At 35.8% G+C, this 24,512-nt stretch overlaps 5 protein-coding genes across 12 annotated transcripts; 1 reads left to right on the forward strand and 4 right to left on the reverse strand.

Moving 5' to 3' along the window:
• Positions 1 to 700: 700 nt before the first annotated feature.
• On the forward strand, positions 701 to 7,575 carry LOC126680994 (protein PHYTOCHROME-DEPENDENT LATE-FLOWERING). The gene is made up of 12 exons (XM_050376336.1): positions 701 to 1,084; positions 1,432 to 1,489; positions 1,594 to 1,658; positions 1,770 to 1,853; positions 2,275 to 2,355; positions 2,550 to 2,711; positions 2,805 to 2,903; positions 2,978 to 4,356; positions 4,527 to 4,753; positions 4,849 to 4,997; positions 5,613 to 5,651; positions 5,734 to 7,575. The coding sequence occupies exons 1-12, from the start codon at positions 953 to 955 to the stop codon at positions 7,369 to 7,371; spliced, it is 4,113 nt and encodes a 1,370-aa protein (XP_050232293.1). The 5' UTR covers positions 701 to 952; the 3' UTR covers positions 7,372 to 7,575.
• A 426-nt stretch (positions 7,576 to 8,001) lies between these two features.
• Positions 8,002 to 12,048, reverse strand: LOC126680997 (peroxisomal (S)-2-hydroxyacid oxidase GLO4-like). Of its 3 annotated transcripts, none has more exons than XM_050376346.2 (12): positions 11,881 to 12,048; positions 10,915 to 11,062; positions 10,714 to 10,838; positions 10,590 to 10,636; positions 10,435 to 10,512; positions 10,216 to 10,340; positions 10,051 to 10,108; positions 9,606 to 9,668; positions 9,264 to 9,333; positions 8,966 to 9,066; positions 8,607 to 8,711; positions 8,002 to 8,430 (listed from the first exon to the last, which is right to left on the reverse strand). In XM_050376346.2, exons 2-12 carry the CDS (start codon positions 11,055 to 11,057, stop codon positions 8,251 to 8,253), a joined length of 1,095 nt encoding a protein of 364 aa, XP_050232303.1. In that variant the 5' UTR covers positions 11,058 to 11,062; positions 11,881 to 12,048; the 3' UTR covers positions 8,002 to 8,250. The 3 variants fall into 3 exon arrangements, with proteins under 3 accessions (XP_050232303.1, XP_050232302.1, XP_050232301.1); XM_050376345.2 differs by having other exon boundaries at positions 10,915 to 11,067; positions 11,881 to 12,047; XM_050376344.2 differs by lacking the exon at positions 11,881 to 12,048 and adding an exon at positions 11,312 to 11,465 and having other exon boundaries at positions 10,915 to 11,067.
• An 887-nt stretch (positions 12,049 to 12,935) lies between these two features.
• LOC126680998 (peroxisomal (S)-2-hydroxyacid oxidase GLO4-like) lies at positions 12,936 to 16,125 on the reverse strand. The gene is made up of 12 exons (XM_050376347.2): positions 15,473 to 16,125; positions 15,254 to 15,401; positions 15,061 to 15,185; positions 14,938 to 14,984; positions 14,784 to 14,861; positions 14,565 to 14,689; positions 14,393 to 14,450; positions 14,182 to 14,244; positions 13,971 to 14,040; positions 13,778 to 13,878; positions 13,602 to 13,706; positions 12,936 to 13,340 (listed from the first exon to the last, which is right to left on the reverse strand). Exons 2-12 carry the CDS (start codon positions 15,394 to 15,396, stop codon positions 13,161 to 13,163), a joined length of 1,095 nt encoding a protein of 364 aa, XP_050232304.1. The 5' UTR covers positions 15,397 to 15,401; positions 15,473 to 16,125; the 3' UTR covers positions 12,936 to 13,160.
• Positions 16,126 to 16,225: 100 nt separating this feature from the next.
• On the reverse strand, positions 16,226 to 19,637 carry LOC126680999 (peroxisomal (S)-2-hydroxyacid oxidase GLO4-like). The gene is made up of 12 exons (XM_050376348.2): positions 19,321 to 19,637; positions 18,939 to 19,086; positions 18,737 to 18,861; positions 18,483 to 18,529; positions 18,326 to 18,403; positions 18,110 to 18,234; positions 17,869 to 17,920; positions 17,687 to 17,746; positions 17,455 to 17,524; positions 17,269 to 17,369; positions 16,811 to 16,915; positions 16,226 to 16,706 (listed from the first exon to the last, which is right to left on the reverse strand). The coding sequence occupies exons 2-12, from the start codon at positions 19,079 to 19,081 to the stop codon at positions 16,527 to 16,529; spliced, it is 1,086 nt and encodes a 361-aa protein (XP_050232305.1). The 5' UTR covers positions 19,082 to 19,086; positions 19,321 to 19,637; the 3' UTR covers positions 16,226 to 16,526.
• A 552-nt stretch (positions 19,638 to 20,189) lies between these two features.
• LOC126680995 (peroxisomal (S)-2-hydroxyacid oxidase GLO4-like) lies at positions 20,190 to 23,807 on the reverse strand. Of its 6 annotated transcripts, none has more exons than XM_050376340.2 (12): positions 23,625 to 23,807; positions 22,769 to 22,911; positions 22,558 to 22,682; positions 22,405 to 22,451; positions 22,249 to 22,326; positions 22,036 to 22,160; positions 21,820 to 21,877; positions 21,404 to 21,466; positions 21,139 to 21,208; positions 20,958 to 21,058; positions 20,791 to 20,895; positions 20,190 to 20,620 (listed from the first exon to the last, which is right to left on the reverse strand). In XM_050376340.2, the coding sequence occupies exons 2-12, from the start codon at positions 22,909 to 22,911 to the stop codon at positions 20,441 to 20,443; spliced, it is 1,095 nt and encodes a 364-aa protein (XP_050232297.1). In that variant the 5' UTR covers positions 23,625 to 23,807; the 3' UTR covers positions 20,190 to 20,440. The 6 variants fall into 6 exon arrangements, with proteins under 6 accessions (XP_050232297.1, XP_050232298.1, XP_050232296.1 ...); XM_050376341.2 differs by having other exon boundaries at positions 22,769 to 22,916; XM_050376339.2 differs by having other exon boundaries at positions 22,769 to 22,926.
• Between the last annotated feature and the right edge of the window lie 705 nt (positions 23,808 to 24,512).

Below are 24,512 nucleotides of genomic sequence, written 5' to 3' on the forward strand. Positions count from 1 at the left end.
TCAACCAGTTTCACACGGATTTTAAAAACAGTTTCAAACATTTCATAAAAAAATTAAATTAGTTATAAAAACAGTTTAAAACAGTTTACAAAATTTTCAACAGTTTATAAAGGTTTCAAACAAACAATTTAAAACGATTTCTTAAAAAAAGTTTCAAACGGTTTACAATAGTTTCAAACGTATGAACAAAAAATTAATACATAAAAAAATAGAAAGAGGAAGAAAAAAATCCAAAATAAGAGGATATGACGGTAGCGATGACGTAATATTCCGTTGCTTCAAATTCTCTGAGACGAACACGATTGATTTTTTCATCTTTAATTTCTTATTTGTTTCAGATATCTGATTGTTTGTGTTATAAATCGAATATCTCAAATAAATTATAGAAAATTTAAATAGAATTTTCTAAGAAATTCAATGGTAGAAAATGAAAAAAAAGAGTTGCAGAAGAAATGAAGAAGAAAAAGACGAAGATGAAGAAGGAGGGTGGAGAGGAAAGTGAAAAGAAAAAAAGAAAAAAAGAAAAAAAAATGAGGTAGAAGAATAAACGTTTAAAATTGAGATATTTATTGCAAATAAATTAAAAAAGAGAGTCTTTTGTGCAATTTTCTCCACTTAAAACGACAATAGATTCACGTTAATTTTCTAAAAGTTTAAAAAACTTTGAAGTTTGAGGGGGTTTTCGGAAAATTTACCACCGGATCGTGTAGAATAGTACTACTCAGACGTACCGACTCTACCGAGTACCCGCGGGTCTCTATTTTTCTCTCTTCAAACTCTAATTTTCCTTCACTTTCTCAGCATCCAAACACCATTAAAAAGACGACAACATTTTCTTAAAATTCAAGCTCTTTATAACCTCAAATTCTTAAATTGAGACCCGAGTTCTCCAATTTTATGTTTATTTATCATTCACTAATGGTTCAAATAGCATCATAATTAGGGATTTTAAATGGGGGTTTCATTTAAGGTTTCAAAAAAGGGGACTAGGTTTCATCCAAAGCCGGTTACTCTACCGGAGCCAGCTCATGCTGACGTGGCTTCAGAGAATTCCAAGGAAAGCTCCATAAAACGAAAGCTTCAGGTTTTTATCAATCCTCTACTGTATTAATTAGCAAAACATTTTGATTAATTGGTGTGCTTATGTGGCTGTGTTTAAATTTTAGTAAAAATTTTCTGTTTAAATCTTTGTTTAGCTTAGAGAATGGCACTGATATACGCAGAATTTTGTAGATTTAGAATCCGAAACTTGTTTTCGATTCGCGGAATTTCTGCGGAAATTAAGTTGAGATCAGTGGTTGACTTTGCTCTTTAATGCTTCTATATGTTTGTGTTATTTCTTGTGTTTTTATTGAATAGCAGTAATGGCAGTGTGAATGCTATATTTTGTTTTTGTTATGTATGTTAATTTTAGATGTCTTGTGAGTTTAGGTTGACGTTGCTGGAGGCGGTGAGGACCTCTCCGTTGTTTCGGGTTCATCCATTTCCGGTAAAGATATCTGCATTTTCAATTGACAGTTCATTTGTCTGTTAGGTATTGTGTTTCATGTTTGGATGTGACTTTTTTTTTTTGAATCGATTGTCTTTTGCCAGAGCATGAAGTTTCATTCACATTGAACCTCTACCAGGATGGATATTTAATTGGAAAGCCCTCTGAGGTTTGTTCAAGAAAATTTTAATTTTCTGGAATATAATGAAGATAGTAAATAAAAAGGATTGAACACGGTGTTTATTTTTTATCTTAAAATTATATAATTTTTGGTTTTCAGAATGCAGCTGCACATCAGGCTTTACTCCAAGATGCTTCAAAATTATTGCATCCGTATGATAAGACATCTGAAACTCTCTTTTCGGTAAATTAATTGCTTCCTTCACCATTGTTGATGATTTATTTTGATTACCATGTAGTGGTTTCTTTACAGTGAAATGAAATATTCTGAATCTACTTCACCTAGGTTAGATATATATTATGTGGCTGCACGTTGAGTTCATTTATGAAAGAAGTTATTTCATCAACTTGTGCCATTTTTAATGGCTTAGTCGTGAAATGAAATAATATTTTGCTTTTGCATCTCAGACATCAATGCTATTTTTGATGGGCCTTTCATTAAAACATCTTATTAATGCCTTCATTTTAATTTTTCAAATTACATTATAAGTGCAGCAACTATTGCCTAAAATGTCTTGTTATATACATCACAATCCTTATACTTTATTACTGTATCTCGCCTCTCACTGGCTTTCTTGTCCCTGTATGTGCAAATATATTTGAAGGCAATTGAGTCTGGCCGGTTGCCTGGAGATATTCGGGATGATATACCATGCAAATTTATTAATGGCACACTCATGTGTGAGGTGAGTACATTAAGCTTGTATCTTCAAAATTTACCTACCAATTTATTTTATGGAGATTATATGAGATGAATATGTGCAAATTGCATGATGAATTTTTTCTAGTTTAAGGAAACATACTTATGAAAGCAACAAGTAATTGATGCTGACATCTGTTTAAAGACTTTCAAAAGTTACCAATCTCAAAACACTTGCAGGTGCGAGATTATAGAAAATCTGTTTCTCAGCAAGGGTCTAGTATTCCATCTATGGATGGGCTTCCTACTGTAAATAGAGTATGCCTCAGGATGTCCTTGGAGAATGTAGTGAAAGATATTCCGTTGGTTTCAGATGATTCTTGGACTTATGGTAATTTAATGGTAAGTGTCATTTTACTCATCTCTTATGCAAAAAATGATTTTTTATCACTTGTCGTTTTTACTGGGTCAAAATTTTGTGCTTATTGGTGGCAGGAAGTGGAGTCCCGGATATTGAAAGCATTGCAGCCAAAACTTTGTCTAGATCCTACTCCGAAATTGGATAGGCTTTGTGATGACCCAACTCTCCCAAAGGTAATAAATGTCAAAGGGGTTTGGCTGGTGGAATTAATTTCTTGCTTCTTAACTCTTATATGTATTGTTTGCAGCTCAATTTAGGTCTGACCAGCTTGCGAAGAAAAAGATCAAGGCAGATGCCTGAAGTAACTGTCACATCGAGCAGCCGAATCCATGGGAAGAAAGTTTGCATAGATCGGGTACCAGAAAGCTCTAACAGTAGGTTAGGAGATTCAGGAACAATTTCTGGAAATATGATGCCACAAAGTGTTCCAGAGAATCTGACTACTCAAAACTTCGGTCCAAGTAATGTGTTGCCCGTAGGAACTAGAAGTTTTGCACCAGATGGAAATGTTCCTGCAATGCCTTTGGTAGCACAGCAACAAAGGTACCAAATGGGAGTGGGAACCACAAGAAGTATGCACGATCAAGGGTCAGGGTCTCTTGTTAACATTTCAGGAGCTTCCCCTGCTGGGCAGGATATGATGATTACATACGGTGACAGTATGATGAATCACGGTGCTTCACTTCATGGTAAAAGGGAGAACCAAGATGCGCAGTCCAATTTCAATAAGAGAGCAAGACATACACCAGCTGCTCCTGATGGAATTCAACAGCAGCAGATAGGGCAACACATGGATAGCTTTACTGCATCAGATTTGAACTGGAAAAATTCTTTATTGCAGCACCAAACAATGGCAAGAGGAACTCACTATGCTAATTCAGGCACTCAAAAGTATACCCAACAGATGTTTGAGGGGGTTATAAATCAAAATGCTGTGCCGGCATCATTCTCATCTGCACAGCCTGGTGCAAGATTTGGTCCCAAGGAAGAACAGTTTGATACCGAAAAGCTGGGTTCGGATCTCAGTCAAAGTAAAAATGATATGCAGCAGATCATGGAGACAGAAATAGGCCATCTTGATCCACAGGTGTCACGGCTACAACAAAGATTACCGCCATATCATTTGAGAGGCAATTTCTCCCAGACAGCATGGAACAATAATATAAGTCAAGATTCGAGGAAGGAGGATCAGCTTCACAAGAGGAAAACTGTCCAAAGTCCTCGGTTATCTGCTGGGAATTTGCCTCAATCACCATTGTCATCTAAATCTGGAGAATTTTCTAGTGGTTCTGCTGGAAACCACTTTGGTGCTGCTGCAGCAAATGCTTTTGGTTCATCTCAAAAGGAGAAGTCAGTTGTCACTTCGGTTCCTGCTGTTGGTGGGACCCCGTCCTTGACTTCCAGTGCGAATGATTCCTTGCACCGGCATCAGCAGACCCAACTCACTGCAAAGCGGAAATCCAACTCCCTGCCCAAAACCCCAGTAATGAGTGGGGTTGGCTCCCCTGCAAGTGTTAGTAATATAAGTGTTCCGTTAAATGCCACTAGTCCTTCAGTTGGAACCCCGCCTATAGCTGATCAAACGGTACTTGAAAGGTTCTCAAAGATTGAGATGGTAACTATGAGGTATGCAGGTTTTTGTTATGTGCTTTTTAAGTACTTCCAAGAATTGTCAAGAAATTGCTGTAGCCTGCATAGCTGCTTTTCAATGCCCAACAATGTTTCTCTTATTTGTTTTGGTGTTACAAATATTGTATTCTGTTCATGTTTTCATGTCCTACTGGCTGCTTTTTCAGGCATCAACTCAACAGCAAGAAAAATAAAGTCAATGATTGCCCTGTCCGAAAATCCAACACGTTTTCACCTCAAAACTTGATGCTTTGTCTCTCAAATTTAAACAACACTGAAGATTCAAAGGACGATTCTAGTGCAAGGCAATTGTCAAAGTCAATTGTAGGTGGCAGCATGAATGTCCCCAAGATGAGAATTATGAATTTTATGCTGGCTGATCGTATAGTTCAAGGTCTGCCTTATTTTCAATAGATTATACGATCTACTGCCTCATGAGTATTAAATCCGATTTTCCATCATATCCTCAATTGTACTTTTTTGTTACAGGGAATGTTGTTTCTTATGTCTCCCGGGTGCGGAGTAGAATGATAATGTCAGAGAAGCCAAATGATAGTACAGTAGCAATGCTTTATGGAGAAGCAGAGGATGGCGATTTCCTGGCTGCAGAGGAGTATCTTCCCACATTGCCGAATACTGTAAGTTTGTGCATTGCATATATTTGATCAATCAAATTGACTTTTCGTCTAAGGGAATTGTCTATGATATTTTGGATACAACTGGCCTGCTCACTTAGGGGGAGATTGTTGTGTATTTCTCATTTTCAGTTTTCATTTTCTGGATTAAAAGGAAAAATAGAAATTAGTTCTTAGTTTAAAAACTTAGGAAGCATATTCATATCAAAATTGTTTTGTGAACCTCAAAACTAAAACTAAGTAATGTGTTTGAATTTCATGTTGACACAAGTTCTATTATAGGATTGCTTTCCAAGAGCACATATTTTATTAGGAGCTAAAAAGTTAAATTCTAGTTCTCCATATGGAAAACAAATTTGTTGTTCAATTGGAAAAGTTTGATTAAAAATCTTAGCTTCGTTAGACATTGGCCTTCACTTTCTTCGTCAACCTCCTCAGAGGTCATTGTTTTTATTCCCCAGATGCTCAAGGCTTAAGTAGATTTAAAGATTCTGTTATTTAGATCTTGTTGTTTCTGGGGCTCTACCTCTCTTCCCTACCGGAAAAAAATGCGGAATTATTATGTTAAACTTTTTTAACCTCTGTGCTCTGATTACATCTGACTTATTTCTGTTCCAGCACTTTGCGGATTTGCTTGCAGCACAATTTTGTTCATTGGTAAGTTCCAAAGTAAATAGGATTTTTTTTTCTTCCATAAATCTAGATTTTGGATCCCTGTTAATGCAATTTATTGGTGCAGATGATACGAGATGGATATCTTGTGGAAGATAATATTCGGCCAAAGCCTATTCGCATGCATGTCGGCTCAAGTAGCCAACCAAATGCCTCTGGAATTCCTCCTAACAGTTCATCGGTTGAGGTTCAGCAGCAATACAATGACGGCATTCCAGTTCAGGCATCCAATGACGTAAAGCCAAATCTTAGTGGTAATGCATCCATGAATTTATCCCAGAATCTATTGGCGAATGCGAGGATGCTGCCTCCTGGAAACTCTCAAGCGTTACAGATGTCTCAAGGTCTCCTATCAGCCGTTTCAATGCCAGCACGGGCGCAACATCTAGACCCTCAACAATCTCTTCAGCAGCAGCCACAATTGCAGCAACAATCTCAACAGCAACAAAATCAACATTCGTTGGTTCAACAGCATTCACAATTCCAACGGCAGCAAATGGTGCTTCCATCTCTCTCTCACTTGAACACACTCGGGCAGAATTCAAACATGCAGCTAGGCAACCAAATGCTCAACAAACCTTCTCACATCCAGCTTCAGCTATTCCAGCAGCAGCAGCAGCAACAGCTGCAACCCCAGCAGCAGCAGCAGCAGCAACAGCAACAGCAACAGCAACAGCAACAGCAACAACAACAGCAGCCACAGCAGCAGCAGCAGCAGCCTCAGATGCAACAGAGGAAAATGATGATGGGTCTTGGGACAGCAATGGGAATGGGAAATATGGGCAACAATTTGACCGGCCTAGGAGGTTTGAGCAATTCCATGGGAATTGGAAGTGCAAGAGGAATAGCAGGACCTGGAATCTCGGGACCAATGGCTTCTATATCGGGTATGGGTAATGTGGGTCAGAACCCGCTGAATCTGAGCCAAAATACAAATATCGCCAATGCTATAAGTCAACATATGCGTGCTGGAAGTATGACTCCGCAACAAGCTGCTATGCTGGCTTCAAAATTAAGGATGGCACAGAGTAGAACAGGCATGCTAGGGGGCCAACAATCCGGTATAGCTGGGATGTCAGGAGCCAGACAGATGCACCCAAGCCCTGCAAGTCTTTCAATGCTGGGCCAGTCTCTGAACCGTGCTAACATCAACCCAATGCAACGGAGTGGAATGGGGCCTATGGGTCCTCCGAAATTGATGGCAGGAATGAACTTCTATATGAGCCAACAGCAACAACAGCAGCAGCAGCTGCAATTGCAACAGCAACAACAGTTCCAGCAGCAGCAGCAGCAGCAGCAGCAACAACAACAACAATTACAACAACTACAACAGCAGCAATTACAGCAGCAGCAGCAACAACAACAGCTGCAACAGCAGCAGCAGCTGCCGCAAGATCAATCCTCGTCGCTACAGTCTGTTGTTACACCTCCACAGGTAGGCTCACCGTCTACCATGGGAATTCCACAACTGAATCAACAGCAGCAACCTCAGCAACAGCCTAGTCCACAGCAAATGAGCCAGCGAACACCAATGAGCCCTCAAATTAGTTCTGGAGCAATCCATGGAATGAGTGCTGGAAATCCAGAGGCGTGTCCTGCCAGTCCGCAGTTGAGCTCTCAGACTCTTGGCTCAGTTGGAAGCATCACAAACTCCCCAATGGAACTTCAAGGTGTAAACAAAAGCAACTCAGTTAATAACTCATAAAATAGTTCATCTTACTGTTTTGAAGCTAAACCCTGTTGAAACAGAAAGCTGTGGTGCTAGGAGAAGACATTTAATGTCATCCTTTTAGCTGGAAGAAAAAGAATTCTGACTGTAGTTAAAACTAGATAATGTAAGTTATAGAATAGTGATAGTAATTTGTAAGAAACAGAGTGGTATAATGCATGTGCTTTAAATGAGTTTGCATTTGTTGCAGCCACAAAAATCCCTGTGATTGTAGATGTCAGGTTTTGTTGATCTGCTGTTAGTAGTAGGGGTGTGCAAAAATGACCAAAACTGACAAAGCAAACAGAACTGACAAATCAGTTCGGTTTGGTTCATTTTGATGTTATAAACAGAATTCGGTTTTTCGGTCCGGCTCAATTTTGAGGGAAAAAAAAAAATTTAGCTAAGTTTTAGTATAGACTGTACCAAAACAACTGAGCTGAATCGAACTACCAATTGAACCGACCGGTGTGGTCTGAAATATTACACTTCCTCAAAACTTTGGCTCAATTTTTGAAAAGAGGAAAAAAGAGGAAAATATTGGTTCGGTTTGGACTGAAAACACACCCCTAGTTAGTAGTAGAAGAGCTGGTAGGGTATAGCAGCATGCTTTTTGTAAGATTGAAATAATCAAATGAAGCATCGAGTATTCTTGAAATAAAAATATAACATTAACTGAAATTCATGTTTATGATCATACAAGTATGCATATACTTTATGCTCAAAGACAAGTATGCATATACTTTAATTTTCTGAACTGAAGTATGCAGATACTTCAAACTGAGACAGATTTATTGCAAATTGGTTTGCTAAACATTATAGCCTAGTTTAATTGCAGAATTTGTAGGGTAACAATATGATCATCTGAAACCATTACTAGAGCATGGATTGGAGTCTGTCATGCTCGGTTCGGACATGACTCCTGGTAATATGTTTCAAACTCGGACAGCCAGAAAGAGCCATAGTCAGCTCAAGCTCATCCTTCAACATTTCAATTACCCGCCTCGCTCCATATTCTCCCTTTGCTGCTAACCCGAATACAACTGGCCTTCCAACCTGCATTAGCAGCTTTCATTTAATAGTAATATTTAAAATAGCCACAAACTTTAAGAAAAATGGAATAATCAGCTCCGAAATTATAACATTTTTCTCTTCATTTTTCATACATGCATGCACACAAAAATAGAGAACAAAAACTTAAACAAACAGTTGGCAATGGTGAGCTTAATTACCAGAACAGCTTGTGCACCAAGGGCCAAGGCCTTAAAAACATCCGTTCCACGCCGTATTCCTCCGTCCAATAAAACAGGAATTTTCCCTCCGACAGCATGAACGACCTGCAAAAAGCTACGTTTTTGAGAAAAACATACCTCATAGGTTTTGAAGTGATCGAATAAGTATTAGCTAATATCTTGGGGAAGAAAAGAGAGACCAGCTTGTCTAAATTAGGATATTAACGCGTTTATATGTTACATAAAAGCTTGAACTGTGTAAGTAGTCTCAAAATAAATATGCATATGAAGTTGAATATGAGTTTAACCATAGTGCCACGAAAGGATTGTGCATTAATTCTTTAGTAATAGATGGTTACCTCCTCTAGAACAGTGATAGTGGCTGGACTATAATCTAGCTGACGCGCACCGTGATTAGAGACTACAATCCCAGCAACACCTACTTCCACAGCTTTTATTGCTGCAAATGGCGATTCATTACAGTTAAAGCAAAGACAAAACTCTCCTATTTGCTTATTTTGAGCAAAAATCAATAGTTTAAATTCTAGGCTTTCAAATGCAAGTGGAACTGAAATCCTGTTAGGAATTTATCTTTCTTACTGCAAGGAGAAAAAAAAGAAGAGGAACAACTATAAGAAGACGGCGCCTTGATCTTACCATCCTCGCGAGTAAGTACACCCTTAATAAGAATTGGCAAGCTTGTAATGGATCTTAACCAGCTAATGTCCTGCAGATGTTGAACCATCTAAACTGTTGAGAAAAAAGCAAGAGAAAAAAGCAAAAGAAAAAAGAAACATAGATTTTCTATTGTTCGTTTCACCCTCCAACTTGGCACAAAAGATCAAAAGAGTCCAAGTTCATGAATTTGGACAAAAACACTCTCAATTTGTCAATTTTGGGTCGGTTTACACCCTAATTTGACGTCATTCTTGATGGTCAAAGGTGTAAACTAACCCATGTCAAATTGAAAGCTCATGGAATAATTTCAAGAATTCATACCTTCCAAGATAAGGTAGCATCAAAAGCATCTTTGGCAAAAGCTTCTAGATTTGAACCTTCGTCCTGAAAATTCAGTTACTAAGTAAATTTAACATTAAACAGCAGAAATCTAACGATTCAACTTAAAAACATATGTCGTAATACTGCAAAAAAATTACAAATTATTATTCGCTAGAGCGGAAACTGTTTCATACCAACTCACTCTCACATAACATTAACATGTATAATTGCATATATTCCACACCAACCCAAGATAAAAATGATGAAGCAACAGCAGAATTCATAATTTTGTCTAAAAACTGTTCATTTGACAGTTGTTTCAGTTCATCCTACTGAAAGATACTGATTTAATGCATTTAAGTATGAAATAAATAAAGAATGATCTCATATATCATAACTAGATACTGTTTAACACAACAACAAAGAGTTGAAATTCTCCACTCACAGTGGCAACTTCAGTTGATATTAAACCTTCAAAATTCCTCAACCGCGGAGCAACCATCCTGCAAAAGTTATTACAGTTACGTTGTTCAGAAGAGATGCATAAAAGAAGGCTTCTGTTCAGCATCAAGAGAGACAAAAATTAAAATAAAAAGATGATATTTTTAACTTGTTTTTTATGTCCGACTCCCTTCGACCAAGTCTGGGAGCATCCACGGTTAGGACAATAGCCTTGTATCCATTTCTTTCAGCTCTTTGCACAAGCTGAGCTGATATATCTCGTCTTTTATACACCTGAACGAAAGCATACCGTCACATGCAAAAATTGCAGCTAAAAATGTTTGATTATGAAAGTCAATAAGAGGATCTAAAGAAGGCGAATAAGTACATATAATTGAAAGAATCGAATGGCATTGCAGCTAGCAGCAACCTCCTCCACCGTGCTGGACGACATGTAGGATAAAATCTACATCAAACAACTAATTAAGGATTGACACTCTGAGGAATTCTAAAATGTGCTTCAATTTCTTTTTACTTCATTACCATAATCGTGTTACATGCAGCTGCAGCTCTGGCTGTAGCAATCTCGCCTGGAACAAACACGAGAGAACAAATTAAATACGAGATATACAATATTGACTGAGAAGTCTTTCAGGATATATCAAACCTTCACGATTTGCAAACTTATGCATTGCAGTTGGAGCAATCATAATGGGAGCCGAGATTTTATAACCCAGTATTGTAGTCGACATATCTATTTGGCTCACATCGACAAGAACTCGCGGACAAATCCTGAAAAAACATGGAATTAATCAGCGAGCCTAAAATTCTCTATATTATATTAAGTTATATTGGGCGAAACACCTACGTGATTCGTTGAAATGCTTCCACATTCTCCTTAAGTGTGTGTTGGTCCTCAGCACCTCCAGCATAGTAATCATAGTACATCTTCGGAAGGGCTTGCTTAGCCAATGCTTGAAACTCATTCACATTCACCGGTTCACTGCCCATTTCTCCTGAACTATCAAAATCGAAAAATATATGTTCAGCCCCTTCAAAGAACTATCATACTAATACAAAAAATCAAATAACTAAGTGAAACATTCAAGGTCTTTAACTAGGCCATATTCAGAGCTTCATACCACAGATTTCTTACTAAGGTAGTATTCTAGTTCAAAAATTTATTGAACAATTTTGCAGAAAAATGAGAATAAACAACTCATAACTTATTTAAAAATAGGATTGCAATAAACACCGGAACATACACTGTTTCGGCATCCATATCAACATTTTTTTTCCGGAAAAATACTCAGGTGTTCCAAATTGCCAAAAATAGACAGTTGATGTACATTGTCAAGATTTGAAGTTCATATTGTAATTGCAAAATACGGCTAACTTCATAATTTGTTTTGCAATTAACCGTTAAAAATATAATATAATCATAAAATATACCACCACTCAAAAGGTTTTGGAAAGCACAACCCAGAAAATCACTTGCTATTGATAGAGAATCAAGAAACTGATCATGGCAGCTCATAAACAGAATCAAGAAAGCAAATTTAAATTTGAAAATAACCAAAACAACTAAAAACAAGACAAGAATATGCATTTACATTACTAATTTTATTAAAACCAACAAGATTAACAAAAAAATAGGAAGAAGAAAAAAAAGTTAATATTGATCAAAACACTTTCCTGTTATCAATAATACAATAAAAAAAGAACAATAAAAAGAAATCCAGAAATCACATAAACATAGCAATAATAGAGGTAGCAGCAAGAAAATGTTTGGCCCAACAACTCAAAAATTTAATTGATAATTGGAATTATTTACCTGAAAAGAATAGATAATTATTCAATTTACTAAGTAGATATCTAGCTTTTTGAAATGGGCAGGTAGAGATCACTGCAGTACTCTACTGCAAATAACAAGTTAGGCCAAGTTCTGTTGGAAATAATGGGATGCAAATAATTTTAAATTTACTGTGATTATATTATATTATATTATTGTATGTTATGGTATTATTTTCAAACTCTAAGTGCAAAGCTGACAAGAACTTTATGGAGTAGTGTTGTTTTTTTTACTTCTTTTTATGTTACAAAATGTATAAGAGGTGTCCGAACGAATTCCGACTATTAGAATGTATTTTTAAAATCTTATACATTTAGAATAATTGTGGGTTGGATAGGTCCTTAACGAGAGGCAACAATTTTAGATCTATTAAACGGCATCATTTTGATTTCACAACCTCAATTAAACCAAGATTAACGTCTTACTTACCAACTCACTCACCTATTTACTATTTTTAATAGCCAAATGAAAAAAAAAATTAAGCCTTTCATAAGAGTTTTATAAAAGTACAAACTTTTTAATTTTATCTAATTTTTCTGAAATACATGATTTCGTTTTAATAATGTCCAACCATGTAATTTTGTTCATGTGCCCTGATGTAACAATGCAACACATCAGCAACACATAAGTAAAATTGTATAATTGGATATAATTGAAATAAAATCATGCGTTTCAAAAAAAATTATACAAAATTGAAAGGTTTGGATTTTTATGAAACTTTCATAAATTAGTCATTTGACCATTTTTAATTGACCATCTTAGATTCTATACGGCATCGTATCACTTGAATCTGAATATCAGATAATGTGCTTAAATACCAAAATTACCACCCCATTTTGTGAGTTATGGACAAATAACTCCGACATCAGTTTTTTTTCCTTATTTAGTCCAAAATTTTGTTTCTTGATTTTCCACAAAAAAAATGAGGAGCGATTTATAAATCTGGTCAAGATTGGAATTAATCAGCGACAATATGTACATCAATTTGCAAAATAAACTGAATAATTTAGACAATAAGCTAAATGGCACCTCATAAATTTCTTAAATAATTGAATTTTGATTAATTTATAAATTTATAATTTAAATTCATAAAAAATTATTCATAAAAAAAAATACATAAAAATTTCAATAGTTGTGATTATGAAGACAAATCTTAAAGAATGTCACTAGACTAGACATTCCCTTTCAATAAAAAAAACAGCATGGAAACAATTTTTAGTAACCATCATTATGGTAATTTAATGTATACTGTGACAGCACTATTAGAGCATGGATTGGAGTCTGTGTTCTTCAGTCCTTACATGGTTCCTTGTAATTTCTTTGACACTAGGACACCCAGAAAGTGCCATGGTGATCTCAAGTTCATTCTTCAGCATTTGCATTACTTGTCTAACTCCCTTTTCTCCTTTTGCCGCCAGCCCGTAAATAATCGGCCGTCCAACCTGCGGAAATTTTGTTTTCTCATCAGCTATATCGCGCAGAAACGGAAATGCTGAAACCAAAAATGTTGAAACAACATTTTTTACAAGAATAGATTATTAATAAAGGCTTTGAAGTTTTAGAAGTGTTTCTAAAAATGAAAACAAAACGCCCAAACGTAACATCCGACAAGTTTCCGTGCAATATAGCTCATTAGTGACAGTAATAGCAGTATTTCTGACCTCAATATAATTGAATACAGAGCTATTAACAATTGAGCTTACAAGGACTGCTTGTGCACCGAGTGCCAATGCCTTGAACACATCAGTCCCCCGCCGTATTCCTCCGTCAACGAGAACTGGAATTCTCCCTCTAACAGCATGAACTACCTGCAGTATCAGGATTTAAGATAACAGCTTCAATTTATAAGCAAAGGAGTCCACGCAGTAAACATAATTACCTCTTCCAAAACAGAAATAGTAGCAGGCGTATAATCAAGCTGGCGAGCTCCATGATTCGAGACAATGATTCCTGCAACGCCTACTTCCATGGCCTTCACAGCTGTCAATAACAATACATGTAGTGACTGAATAAGCTATTTTCCTGTTGAAAGAGTTGAGATGCAATATCAAGTTAAGCTTCTTTGATTTTACCATCTTCACAAGTCAGAACTCCCTTGATCAGGATCGGCAAGTTTGTTATTGATTTTAGCCATGCTATATCCTGCAATCGACAAGACTCGCAATAATTAATACTAAAACTAAAAATACAGGATTAATTCTCCTTAAGATAAATGACACTACAGTTCCAATTGTAATAGCGAGAAGGCTAGAAGACATGAAAAAATTATTCATTGCTTCGTACCTTCCAAGACAAGGATGAATCAATGTTTTGATTGGCACAAGCTTCATAGTCTGAGCCTTTTTCCTGCAAACTCATTGTATAGAAATAGTATTCACTATGCAGATTACTGATAGTAGAACAGATAAGCATGCATGGCACAATAATATAAAAAAAACAAAGAGAAGTAAAGGGATTTGGCATGTTCATTGCCCACTTTAATTTTGCTACTCACAGATACAATTTCGGTTGACAAAAAAATCTCCAAATTCTTCCGTTGAGGTACAATCATTCTGCAGATGTTATTATATCACAGTTAAATATTTACACGAAATGGTACCGCTAGTTATGAATATATAATAGCAAGAATGCGCATGTAAGTTGAAAGAGGAAGAAATAAGACCTACTTATTCTTTATGTCTGCTTCTCTTCTACCAAATCTTGAACGATCAGCTGTTAGGACAATGGCCTTATATCCATTCCTTTGAGCTCTCTGCACTAAGTTTGTAGCCATATCTCGTTCTTTGTGCACCTAACCACAAATAAACATTAGAATATGCTGTAGCGTAAGAAAATATGATATTACCTGAAAGAGTAAAAAAACGAGTTCAGTAAATGCCAAGTACATATAATTGAAAGAACCGGATAGCATTGCAGCTAGCAGCAACCTCCTCCAGACTGCAGCTAGAAGAAGACGACAGTACCTAAACTGAAACCGAGTCATTACTCAAGCATTTGAATTGAGATAATAAGAAAAGCTCAACATGTATTATATGATACCATTATCGTGTTGGATGCAGCTGCTGCTGTTGCAGTAGCAATCTCTCCTGAGGAAATCACAAAAAGGCTGGTCAGATCAGAAGAGTATCGAATTAAAAACTCTTCAGAGATTGAAAAGACGACCTTCAGCGTGTGCAAGCTTATGCATAGCGGTTGGTGCTATCATAATAGGTGCAGAGATGGGGTAACCCAATATTGTAGTAGACATTGATATTGTACTAACATCCACGAGAATTCTGGGCCGAAACCTGAGAAAGCAAATAAAACGTTCAGGAACTGTTTTCAACATTAAAAACAACAGGTTCAAGATGCTTACGTGATTCTTTTAAATGCCTCTACGTTCTCTTTTAGTGTATACTCATCCTCTGCTCCGCCAGTGTAGTAGTCATAGTACATCTTTGGGAGCACTTGCTTGGCCAGAATTTGAAACTCGTTCACATTAACTGGTTCAGATGCCATTTATCCTGAAAATAAGGACATTAGATGTAAAGTCACGAGAAGATCAAGCAATTTGAAGGACAAGAAGAAATAGTACCTGTAAGAGAAGAGAAATCTGTAAAGGACAGGCAAAGCTCTAGCAGCATATAACAAGAGTTCTCAATATATATTTTATCAGTTGAACCAACTATAAATGTTAAACAGAAAAAAGAAATTGAAGTTATGTATACTAGTTGACTGCAATAATTTTATCCTTGACTGTAGACAAGCGCCATTTGTGATTTTTGGCGTAGTTGCGGTGGAAGTTGATGTTAATCTGTCAACAAGTTGGCAATAGCAATTCATGTAATGTTTCAAACAGCATGTTAATGCAAAGACAAATGATATGGGTCCTAATGTTATTGACAAGAAATAGCAAATTTGACGCATAATCACATGCATTATGGAAGATATTCTCAATAATCACTTTACTACTGGCCCCCTCTTATGGAGCTTCACTGAAATTATTGCTTTAATGCAATCTCTAATCCTCCAATCTCTTTGGTCTTCTAGAGCGGTCATCTTTTACTTCTTTTACTTGGCTTGGAATTTTCAAAGTGGGGTTCATTAGACTATCCGGTAAGAAGAGAGAATAATAACACCCAATGGAAAGTGACAGGTGTGCATTCTGTTCAAACCGAACTGATTTATTTTTTAAATAGAACATGAAAAGTGACGTTATCACTACGTCATCAGAACATAACCTATTTTGTAAGAACCTTCAATATTTCAAACCGAACCGAACCAGACCTTTTATGTTTCGTTTTTTGTTCAGTTTGTAGCAAAGTGAACCAAAAGAATAGAACTGAAATGAAAAAACAGAACCGACTCACCTTTGCCAAATGATGCTCAAATGAAAAAGTACTAATACAAATAATTTAAGCACGGATCCATCAATGGGTTGCAACCTGAATGAAAACAATCATTTCCAGTTATGATGATTGCAACCCAAATGAGAACAGTACAAATATGGGTCATTACATACACAGACTCTTTGTACTAACAGAGGGTGCTTCAAGGCAATTAAAATGATTACTACTGTGTTATATAGCAGTAGACATGGTGCGGGTTCAAGTTGAATGCAGAATACTTTCCGGTGGATTGTGACAGCATTAGAGCACAGATCGGACTCTATCGTGATTAGTTCTTATGTGATTTCTTGTAATGTTTTTCAGACTAGGACAGCCCGAGAGGGCCATAGTGAGCTCAAGTTCATCCTTCAGCATTTTCATCACTTGTTTTACTCCATCTTCTCCCTTCACTGCCAGCCCATAGATTATAGGCCTTCCAACCTGCGGTAATGTCGGATTGTATCAGTTACCACCGTATTTTTTCTAGGTGAAACACGAGGTTCATTCATTAGGATAATGTGGTAGGTAGCTCAACGATTGCTTACAAGGACTGCTTGGGCACCAAGTGCCATGGCCTTGAATACATCAGTTCCCCTCCGTATTCCTCCATCGAAGAGAACTGGAATTTTTCCTCCAACAGCATGAACAACCTGCAATAACAGTATTCAGAATGTATTAGTGCCATGCTATGTCGCACGGAAGCTTACCGATTTCTATATTTCGGCGTATTGTTTATGTGAACGCTTCTACAACTCTGAAAACTATATATTTATAACGTATTCTTACAAAAAATATCATTTCACTGTTTCCGTTTCAGCATTTTCTATTTCCGCGAATACATTTCAGTGCAACATAGGTTCCATACAGCTGGCCAAGTGGATGCTTTAAGCATGAAAAATTTTGTTAAAAAAATAAATGTGATAAATTGTGAATTTTAGCCAATTGTACACTAGTACAGTTGGGAAATTATGTGTACCATTGTGGACACTGTAATTTCTTTTACCTCTTCTAGAACAGAAATAGTGGCAGGAGTGTGATCTAGTTGGCGAGCTCCATGATTCGAGACAATAATTCCTGAAACACCTATTTCCATAGCCTTCATGGCTGCCAACAGCAATAAATATACCAAGTGAACAAGCTATTCAACTATATAAGAGGTGAATAAAAGCAGAAGCCACTTTGGTTTTACCATCTTCACGACTCAGTACTCCTTTGATCAGAATTGGCAAGTTTGTAATAGATTTTAACCATCCTATATCCTGCAAATTGAACTAATTAAACCAACACACGTAATAGAAAGTCGAATCAACTTCAAGTGAATGTCACTCAACTTTTAACTTTAATATCAAGTATGCTTGTTCTTAACTGAAAACTAGCACGTAAATTAAAAAATACAGCCCAAGGTAATAAATGGTTAATACCTTCCAACACAAAGAAGAATCAAGTGTATCATTGAAAGCTTTTAAGCCCGAACCTTTATCCTGCATTTTTGTTATATGAAATGAATCTCATTATCCAGTTTATATATTGGAAAATATGAAAATTATCAATAATTAATTGAGCTTGAACTTTTTCCAGTTTCCAGCTCAAGGATGCTACTCACTGTTGGAATTGATAAAAGACCCTCCAAATTTTTCAGCTGAGGTACAATCAGTCTGCAGAAGATATTACAGTTAAGTTCATACGAGACAAAATCATAATTTAACATGCTCCTACTAAGAATTCTTGCAACAGTTAGTGATTTCCAGCCATGATACATAAAGTAGTCCATCTGAATTATCAAACTATAACTGCAACTAAGCAAGTGGTAGAACATAAAATGAATAGAAAGGTAAAATATTCACTTATTCTTTATGTCAGCTTCTCTTCGACCATATTTTGGAGTATCGACTGTTAGTACAATAGCTTTATAACCATACTTTTCAGCTCTCTGCACTAAGGTAGCAGCAATATCCCGTTGTTTATACACCTAAAACACGATGAACATAAATTTTAAGTTAGGTGACATTTTGAGAAAGTAACCTTTCACTTGAAGCACTAAAATGAGTTGAGGAACGTGCATATAATTGAAAGAAACGAACAGCATTGCAGCTAGCAGCAACCTCCTCCAAACTGCTGGTAGCAGAGAAGGAAAAAACCTGAAGTGAAAATCCTGTAATTTTTAAGTACTCAAAGTGCAGAAAAAAAACACCAACTATATTTCTATTATATGAATACCATTATAGTGTTGCTTGCAGCTGCTGCTCTAGCAGTAGCAATTTCTCCTGGGGAAATCAAACCAAAAACAATTAGCCTTATGATGAACTCCTATGTCGCATGGAAATCAGAAATGTTCAAATGCAAAATGGCGAAATGGTTCTTTTTGTAGAAACAAGCTATAAAAATATATATCTGAAGCGTTTTCGGAAATAAAAATTGAATGCCGAAACGTAAAACACAAAACTAAGAATTCACTGGGGAGAATTAAGGACCTTGAGGATGTGCTAGCTTATGCATAGCAGTTGGTGCTATCATAATAGGTGCAGAGATTGTATGACCCAGTATACTAGTAGCCATATCTATTCTACTAACATCAACCAGGATTCTAGGCCGAAACCTGGAAAATCAAACATACAATAAAGTTATAGAATTTATACTATTTTTCGCTTAAATCAGTCGGGTTTAAGATTGTACGTAATTCTTTGAAATGCCTCAATATTCTCTCTCAATGTATGCTGATCTTCTGCCCCTCCACTGTAAAAATCATAGTACATTTTAGGAAGAATTTGCTTTGCCAGAATTTGGAACTCATTCACATTAACTGGCTCTGCTGCCATTTCACCTGTAAATATTTACATTAGAAACAAATTTTACTACTGATCAATTTCAGTATAACATTAATAACTCTCAATGAAATTCAAAAGCATAAGGCCAGATAAACTTAAAGAGAACTTAAATTTTAAGCATAGCAAAGAATAAGTTACCAATAACAAAAAGATTAAAAATTTAAAATAAAAAGATTAAACCATTAAAAAAATTGGCAAGCCATCCAGAAATTAACTGAGTTAAGACTTACCCTTAAGAGAAGATGAAAAATCCTCGTACAGCTGACGAAGTTTAAGGCTTTAAGCAGTTAACCAGAAGTTGCACTGTTGTTAACCAAGAGTTTGAATCAAGTGATGTCTGATGAGCTTGGATTTATGTAAAAGGGTAAATCGGGAAATTATTTTTCTGCTCAGAAGTGGATTTTTGTTCTGTTGCAGTGATTTTGGGGTGTTTAACAGTTGTAACCCTGTGGAGTCGAAGCTTGAAATTCGACTTGATTTCGGTCGAATTTTATTTTAGAGGTTCGAGTTCGAACTTGATAGAATGATTAGGATTTGAGTTCTATCCGACTCGATTATCTATATAAATAATTAAAGTTTATAAATGTTATGGTAATATAAAAATAAAGGTATATATATATATATATATAAAGGGTAAAATTTAAAAATGTAAATCAATTGAAGTACGCGAACTCATTGAGTCAAGTATTTTGAAAGTCAAATTTGACTCGATAATCAATTTAAGTAGCTCGACTCGATATGAGTTGAGCCAATTTCAACTCAATCCCGAATAACTCATGAGTTGGCTCAACTTGATTACACTTGTGTTACGTCATTTGACAATGAATGTTTACGATATCACGAGGCAATGAGTATTTCCATTATTAAAATATTCAATTATTATTTATTTTTTATCATTGCAAAAGTATGTTGAGTTGTATAAGCATTCATGATTTTCATTCATTGAGAAGGATGTATTTGGCATTTTCACATTTGATGAAGACATGACCTGATGGCAAAGACTACAATTTTCCATCAAATCAAGCCAAAAGTTTGCAACTTTCTCCAAATTTTACATTTCTCTTTGTCCATTGTAACGTAGGATTATAAAGAATCAATATATGAATACCTTTTGAAATTATAAAACAGAGATCACTCTCATTCAATTATTAGTCCTGGCTTTATGCCTACTTTGCCAGGCTGCCTGTTGGCATACAATACGAGACGTCGTAACGATAATCGCATATTTTGTAATCTAAGCACTGAAATTTTTATTACAATAATTCAAACATATAATTTATTCATATAATATTTCCCACTTTATTGGTTACTTCCATCAAAATCAAATTGAAGCAAGTTGTGAGAGCATTATTAGAGCATAGACCGGAGCTTGTCACTCTGAGTCCTGACATGGCTCCTTGTAATATGTTTCAGAGTTGGACAGCCAGATAGTGCCATGGTCAGCTCCAGCTCATCCTTCAGCATTTTCATCACTTGTCCAACTCCTTTTTCCCCTTTCACTGCCAATCCAAAGATAACAGGCCTTCCAACCTGCAAAAGTAACATATTTAATATCAAGCAGTGACATTCGATTATACTATATTGCACGGAAACTTGTCAGAGTCCTACGTTTCAACTTATTCTCGTAAAAATATATTGTTTTGGTGTTTCTGTTTTCGTACAACATAGCAATGGAGTGATTGCTTGACAAGCGAACTTACAAGGACTGCTTGAGCACCAAGTGCCAACGCCTTGAACACATCAGTTCCTCGTCGAATTCCTCCATCAAGAAGAACTGGAATTCTGCCTCCAACGACTTCAACAACCTGGAATTCCATGATTAAAACGAGTATGCATTTACATATCTTGGTTTGTACAGTTTAGTTACCTCTTCTAGAGCAGAAATAGTGGCAGGAGAATAATCTAGCTGTCGAGCCCCATGATTTGAGACGATAATTCCTGCAGCACCAACTTCCATGGCCTTTATGGCTGCCATAACAACACATATAGTGAGTCAGCATTCAGCAATTGAAAAATAAACATACAACCAGAAGAGGATTTGGATTTACCGTCTTCACGAGTGAGTATTCCCTTGACCAAAATCGGCAAATTTGTAATGGATTTTAACCATCCTACATCCTGTAATAAAATTATAAACTAACTAAATCAATACAACAAGCAACAGAGGAATGAATCTGGTGCAAATGAAATGCCATTCCAGTTCTTGATGAGAAGGCTACAAAATATTAGTACTTTTTTATCTAAACGAAAGTTGAAATCCTAAAACGAAAGTTAAAAAACACAGCATCTAACAAAAACTTTACTGGTTTATACCTTCCAAGACAAAGTATCATCCAATGTCTCCTTGGCGAAAGTTTCTAGACCTGAACCTCTTTCCTGAAAATTCATCAGAGAAGCACATCTCAAATCTCAATGTGTACAATACTGATTCCCAACTGAAAAACATGAGGCGAAATGAATAAATGTATTGATTTGAACCAGTGATGATAGAATCATAAAAAAAAGTAGCTAATTCTTGCTTTCATATGCCGGAACCTCTATGGAAAAAAGTAAGTCATTTTGTTTCTATGCATTGAGAATAGATTTGGAAGTCATTTGCCTAAAGTCTCGTGTCAAGTGCCTGTCCCGTTATTGTAAAGAAGTTAATGGTTCGATTCTTAACAATTCGAAATGCTTTTCCAAAGTTCTGCTGTGGCAAAAAATAGAGAAAATTTAAGTATGAGACTCACAGGTACTACTTCAGTTGATAACAGACCTTCCAAATTTTTCATTTGAGGCACAATCAACCTGCAGAAGATCACGGTATTGTTCATTTGTAAAACCAAATTTCATAAAGCATTTTTGTATACGGCTGTTGACTATAAAATGTGTTTTGCAACCTCACTATTGAACCAAGTAGTGAGTGCAATTGCAAATAAAATGAAAGAGGGAGAAATGATATTCACTTATTCTTAATGTCCGCTTCTCTTCGACCTAGTCTTGGAGTATCGACCGTTAGTACAATAGCCTTATAACCACTCCTTTCAGCTCTCTTCACTAAGGTAACAGCTATGTCGCGGTTTTTATACACCTATGCATAAATGAAAGTAAACCATTATCATGATTGTGAACGGGAAAAGAATCTTCTGATCAAATTGTTAAAGAGTTCAGGAAAATACATATAATTGAAAGAAACGAACAGCATCACAGCTAGCAGCAACCTCTTCCAAGCTGTAAGTAGAAGAAAAAGATAGAGCCTGAAATGGAAAATTGAGTCATTGCATATCCAAGAACTTGAACCATGAAAACTAACTCAAAGATCAACTAACGAGTACCATTATGGTGTTAGATTCCGCTGCTGCTCTAGCAGTAGCAATCTCTCCTGGAGAAATCAGATTAAAACTCGTCATGAAATTGGAAACTTACACACACAGACACACATATATATATACACACACAACTAGAATTCTTCGATGATCGAGAAAGACCTTCAGGATGTGCTAGCTTATGCATAGAGGTTGGTGCTATCATAATTGGAGCAGAGATATTGTAACCCAATATGGTAGTGGACATTGTAATTCTACTAACATCCACAAGAACTCTAGGCCGAAACCTGAGAAAGCCAAATAAATGGTTTGGTATTAGCTCGGGCAGTGTACTGTTTTCTGATCAACTGACATGTAAGGTTTAAGACGTTACGTAATTCTTTGAAATGCTTCAACGTTCTCTTTTAGTGTATGCTGGTCTTCTGCTCCCCCACTGTAGAAATCATAGTACATTTTTGGGAGGATTTGCTTTGCAAGAATTTGGAACTCATTTACATTAACCGGGTCTTCCGCCATCTAACCTTAAAAGTTCTTCCATTAGAGATCTATCTTAGTAGTAGCTAACATGTGGTATATGTCAAAAAGAATCACAAGTTTTAGCTCATAAGAATCAACAACATACTGAGAAACTGTATAGCATGGAAATGGAAATGTTTCAACGGCAGGGTTAATTGCAAAAACACAAAAAAGAAAATCATAGAACTTTAGCGCGAACTTTCAAACTTGACAAAATCAGTCACAAGCTTTCATTTTTGACAAACAGGAACACTGACCTTTTTTGTTGATAAAATACTAACATAGCTGCCGGAATAGATATATTCTGGTGTCCACATTAGTGTTTTTTCAGCGAAAAAAAAATCTCAGTGCTCCGATTTCCAAAAACATGAAATTTTGTAACTGATTTTGCCAAGTTTTAAAGTCACATCTTATTTACAAACTAACCTAAAGTTCGTGATTTATATTTGACCCTAAAAACGTATACAAATCACGCAAATATAGAACTTGAACAAGATTTTGTCCAACATAACTGAGAAATGTTAAAGTAACAAATGTACTTACTATAGTTAGGTATAACATAAATAATAAAGGTCTCAAATTAGACAAATGAGTAGAATTAGTAACAGAAATAGAAACATGGGAAAGTAACAGTGATGTTACTGAAACCATAAAAAATGAAAATTATGAGCATTCAAACTCACAAAATTATAGTACTACAAGAAAAGAAGTACCTATAATTAGCAGTAGAAGCTGTTGTTTATCAAGATTTCGAGTGGCAGTGACAACTGATAAACATGGATTAGATCATATATATGGTAATAAAGTAAAATTGAGGTTGCCTTTACTGACTTTATCTTTTTTACGGGAGCCTTTACTGACTCTGATTCCCATGTTTTGTCCTAATCTTTCTAACAAATGATTTTTAAGTGTTAAAGTCAACCAGCGAATAGACTCGGGTGTTTTGTCTGCATGGTATTTGATAAAATAAAATTAAATAATGGGTACTGTTAAAAGGTTCAGGTGTATCCAGATTAAATGTGTCAAACTTGTGTCTCAGAATTCTCCTGCTTGATTAGTTATTTTTAATTAATTAAATTTTTTAAAATTTGTATCTTGGAATCGAACAAATCACGCGTTTGAAGTGATTAGAGGTTACTTGACCAAAATTAAAATAATTGGGAATCTAATCGACTAAAAAAATTAAAAATGACTTATTCGATCATGAGATATAAATTCAAAAGGTAAATTGACTCTTTGCTCAAAATTAAATCAAACCAATTAATTTGATTCTGTTTAATTTGATATAATTGTTTTTGATGTTTTTAGTTTGGTTCGATTTTAAAAATAACGAAAGGTTTCAATTTATTTTAGTACAAACCAAACTGAAAAAGTGAACCCAAAAAAAATCAAACAAACATTCAGTTTAGTTTAAAATAATTTAAATCTTTATAAATTTGATTTGATTTAATTTAAAAAAAAAAAGACAAATTAGTTCGGTATCATTGGGTTCGTCATCGAGTGTACTGGATTTCTCCAAATTGATTCTTTAATTTATTTTTGAGTGCAGGGTCACTCGGATTCTGAATTTGTCATTGTGGATCAAAAAATTTACTCTCAAA

This window comes from Mercurialis annua, linkage group LG5 (genome assembly GCF_937616625.2).
Source record: "Mercurialis annua linkage group LG5, ddMerAnnu1.2, whole genome shotgun sequence".
NCBI classification, from domain to species: domain Eukaryota; kingdom Viridiplantae; phylum Streptophyta; class Magnoliopsida; order Malpighiales; family Euphorbiaceae; genus Mercurialis; species Mercurialis annua.

What these genes read in the sequence shown, in the direction of transcription:
- LOC126680994 (XM_050376336.1), top strand. Translation starts at nt 953, where the DNA reads ATGGGGGTTTCATTTAAGGTTTCAAAAAAGGGGACTAGGTTTCATCCA. An exon ending in TAATTGGAAAGCCCTCTGAG is followed by an intron (nt 1,659 to 1,769) that starts GTTTGTTCAAGA and finishes TTTGGTTTTCAG; the next exon opens with AATGCAGCTGCACATCAGGC. An exon ending in ATGGCACACTCATGTGTGAG is followed by an intron (nt 2,356 to 2,549) that starts GTGAGTACATTA and finishes AAACACTTGCAG; the next exon opens with GTGCGAGATTATAGAAAATC.
- LOC126680997 (XM_050376344.2), bottom strand. An exon ending in GAGTCGGACATAAAAAACAA is followed by an intron (nt 10,109 to 10,215) that starts GTTAAAAATATC and finishes TAACTTTTGCAG; the next exon opens with GATGGTTGCTCCGCGGTTGA. An exon ending in TTGGTGCACAAGCTGTTCTG is followed by an intron (nt 8,431 to 8,606) that starts GTAATTAAGCTC and finishes CTGCTAATGCAG; the next exon opens with GTTGGAAGGCCAGTTGTATT.
- LOC126680998 (XM_050376347.2), bottom strand. Translation starts at nt 15,396, where the DNA reads ATGGCATCTGAACCAGTTAATGTGAACGAGTTTCAAATTCTGGCCAAG. An exon ending in GAGGCATTTAAAAGAATCAC is followed by an intron (nt 15,186 to 15,253) that starts GTAAGCATCTTG and finishes TTGCTTTCTCAG; the next exon opens with GTTTCGGCCCAGAATTCTCG. An exon ending in TCCGGTTCTTTCAATTATAT is followed by an intron (nt 14,690 to 14,783) that starts GTACTTGGCATT and finishes ATTTGTGGTTAG; the next exon opens with GTGCACAAAGAACGAGATAT.
- LOC126680999 (XM_050376348.2), bottom strand. Translation starts at nt 19,081, where the DNA reads ATGGCAGCAGAGCCAGTTAATGTGAATGAGTTCCAAATTCTGGCAAAG. An exon ending in GAAGCTGACATAAAGAATAA is followed by an intron (nt 17,921 to 18,109) that starts GTGAATATTTTA and finishes TATCTTCTGCAG; the next exon opens with ACTGATTGTACCTCAGCTGA. An exon ending in GTCTTTTATCAATTCCAACA is followed by an intron (nt 17,747 to 17,868) that starts GTGAGTAGCATC and finishes ACAAAAATGCAG; the next exon opens with GATAAAGGTTCGGGCTTAAA.
- LOC126680995 (XM_050376337.2), bottom strand. Translation starts at nt 23,562, where the DNA reads ATGGTTTCAGTAACATCACTGTTACTTTCCCATGTTTCTATTTCTGTT. An exon ending in TAAGCTAGCACATCCTGAAG is followed by an intron (nt 22,452 to 22,557) that starts GTCTTTCTCGAT and finishes TGATTTCTCCAG; the next exon opens with GAGAGATTGCTACTGCTAGA. An exon ending in TTCGTTTCTTTCAATTATAT is followed by an intron (nt 22,161 to 22,248) that starts GTATTTTCCTGA and finishes ATTTATGCATAG; the next exon opens with GTGTATAAAAACCGCGACAT.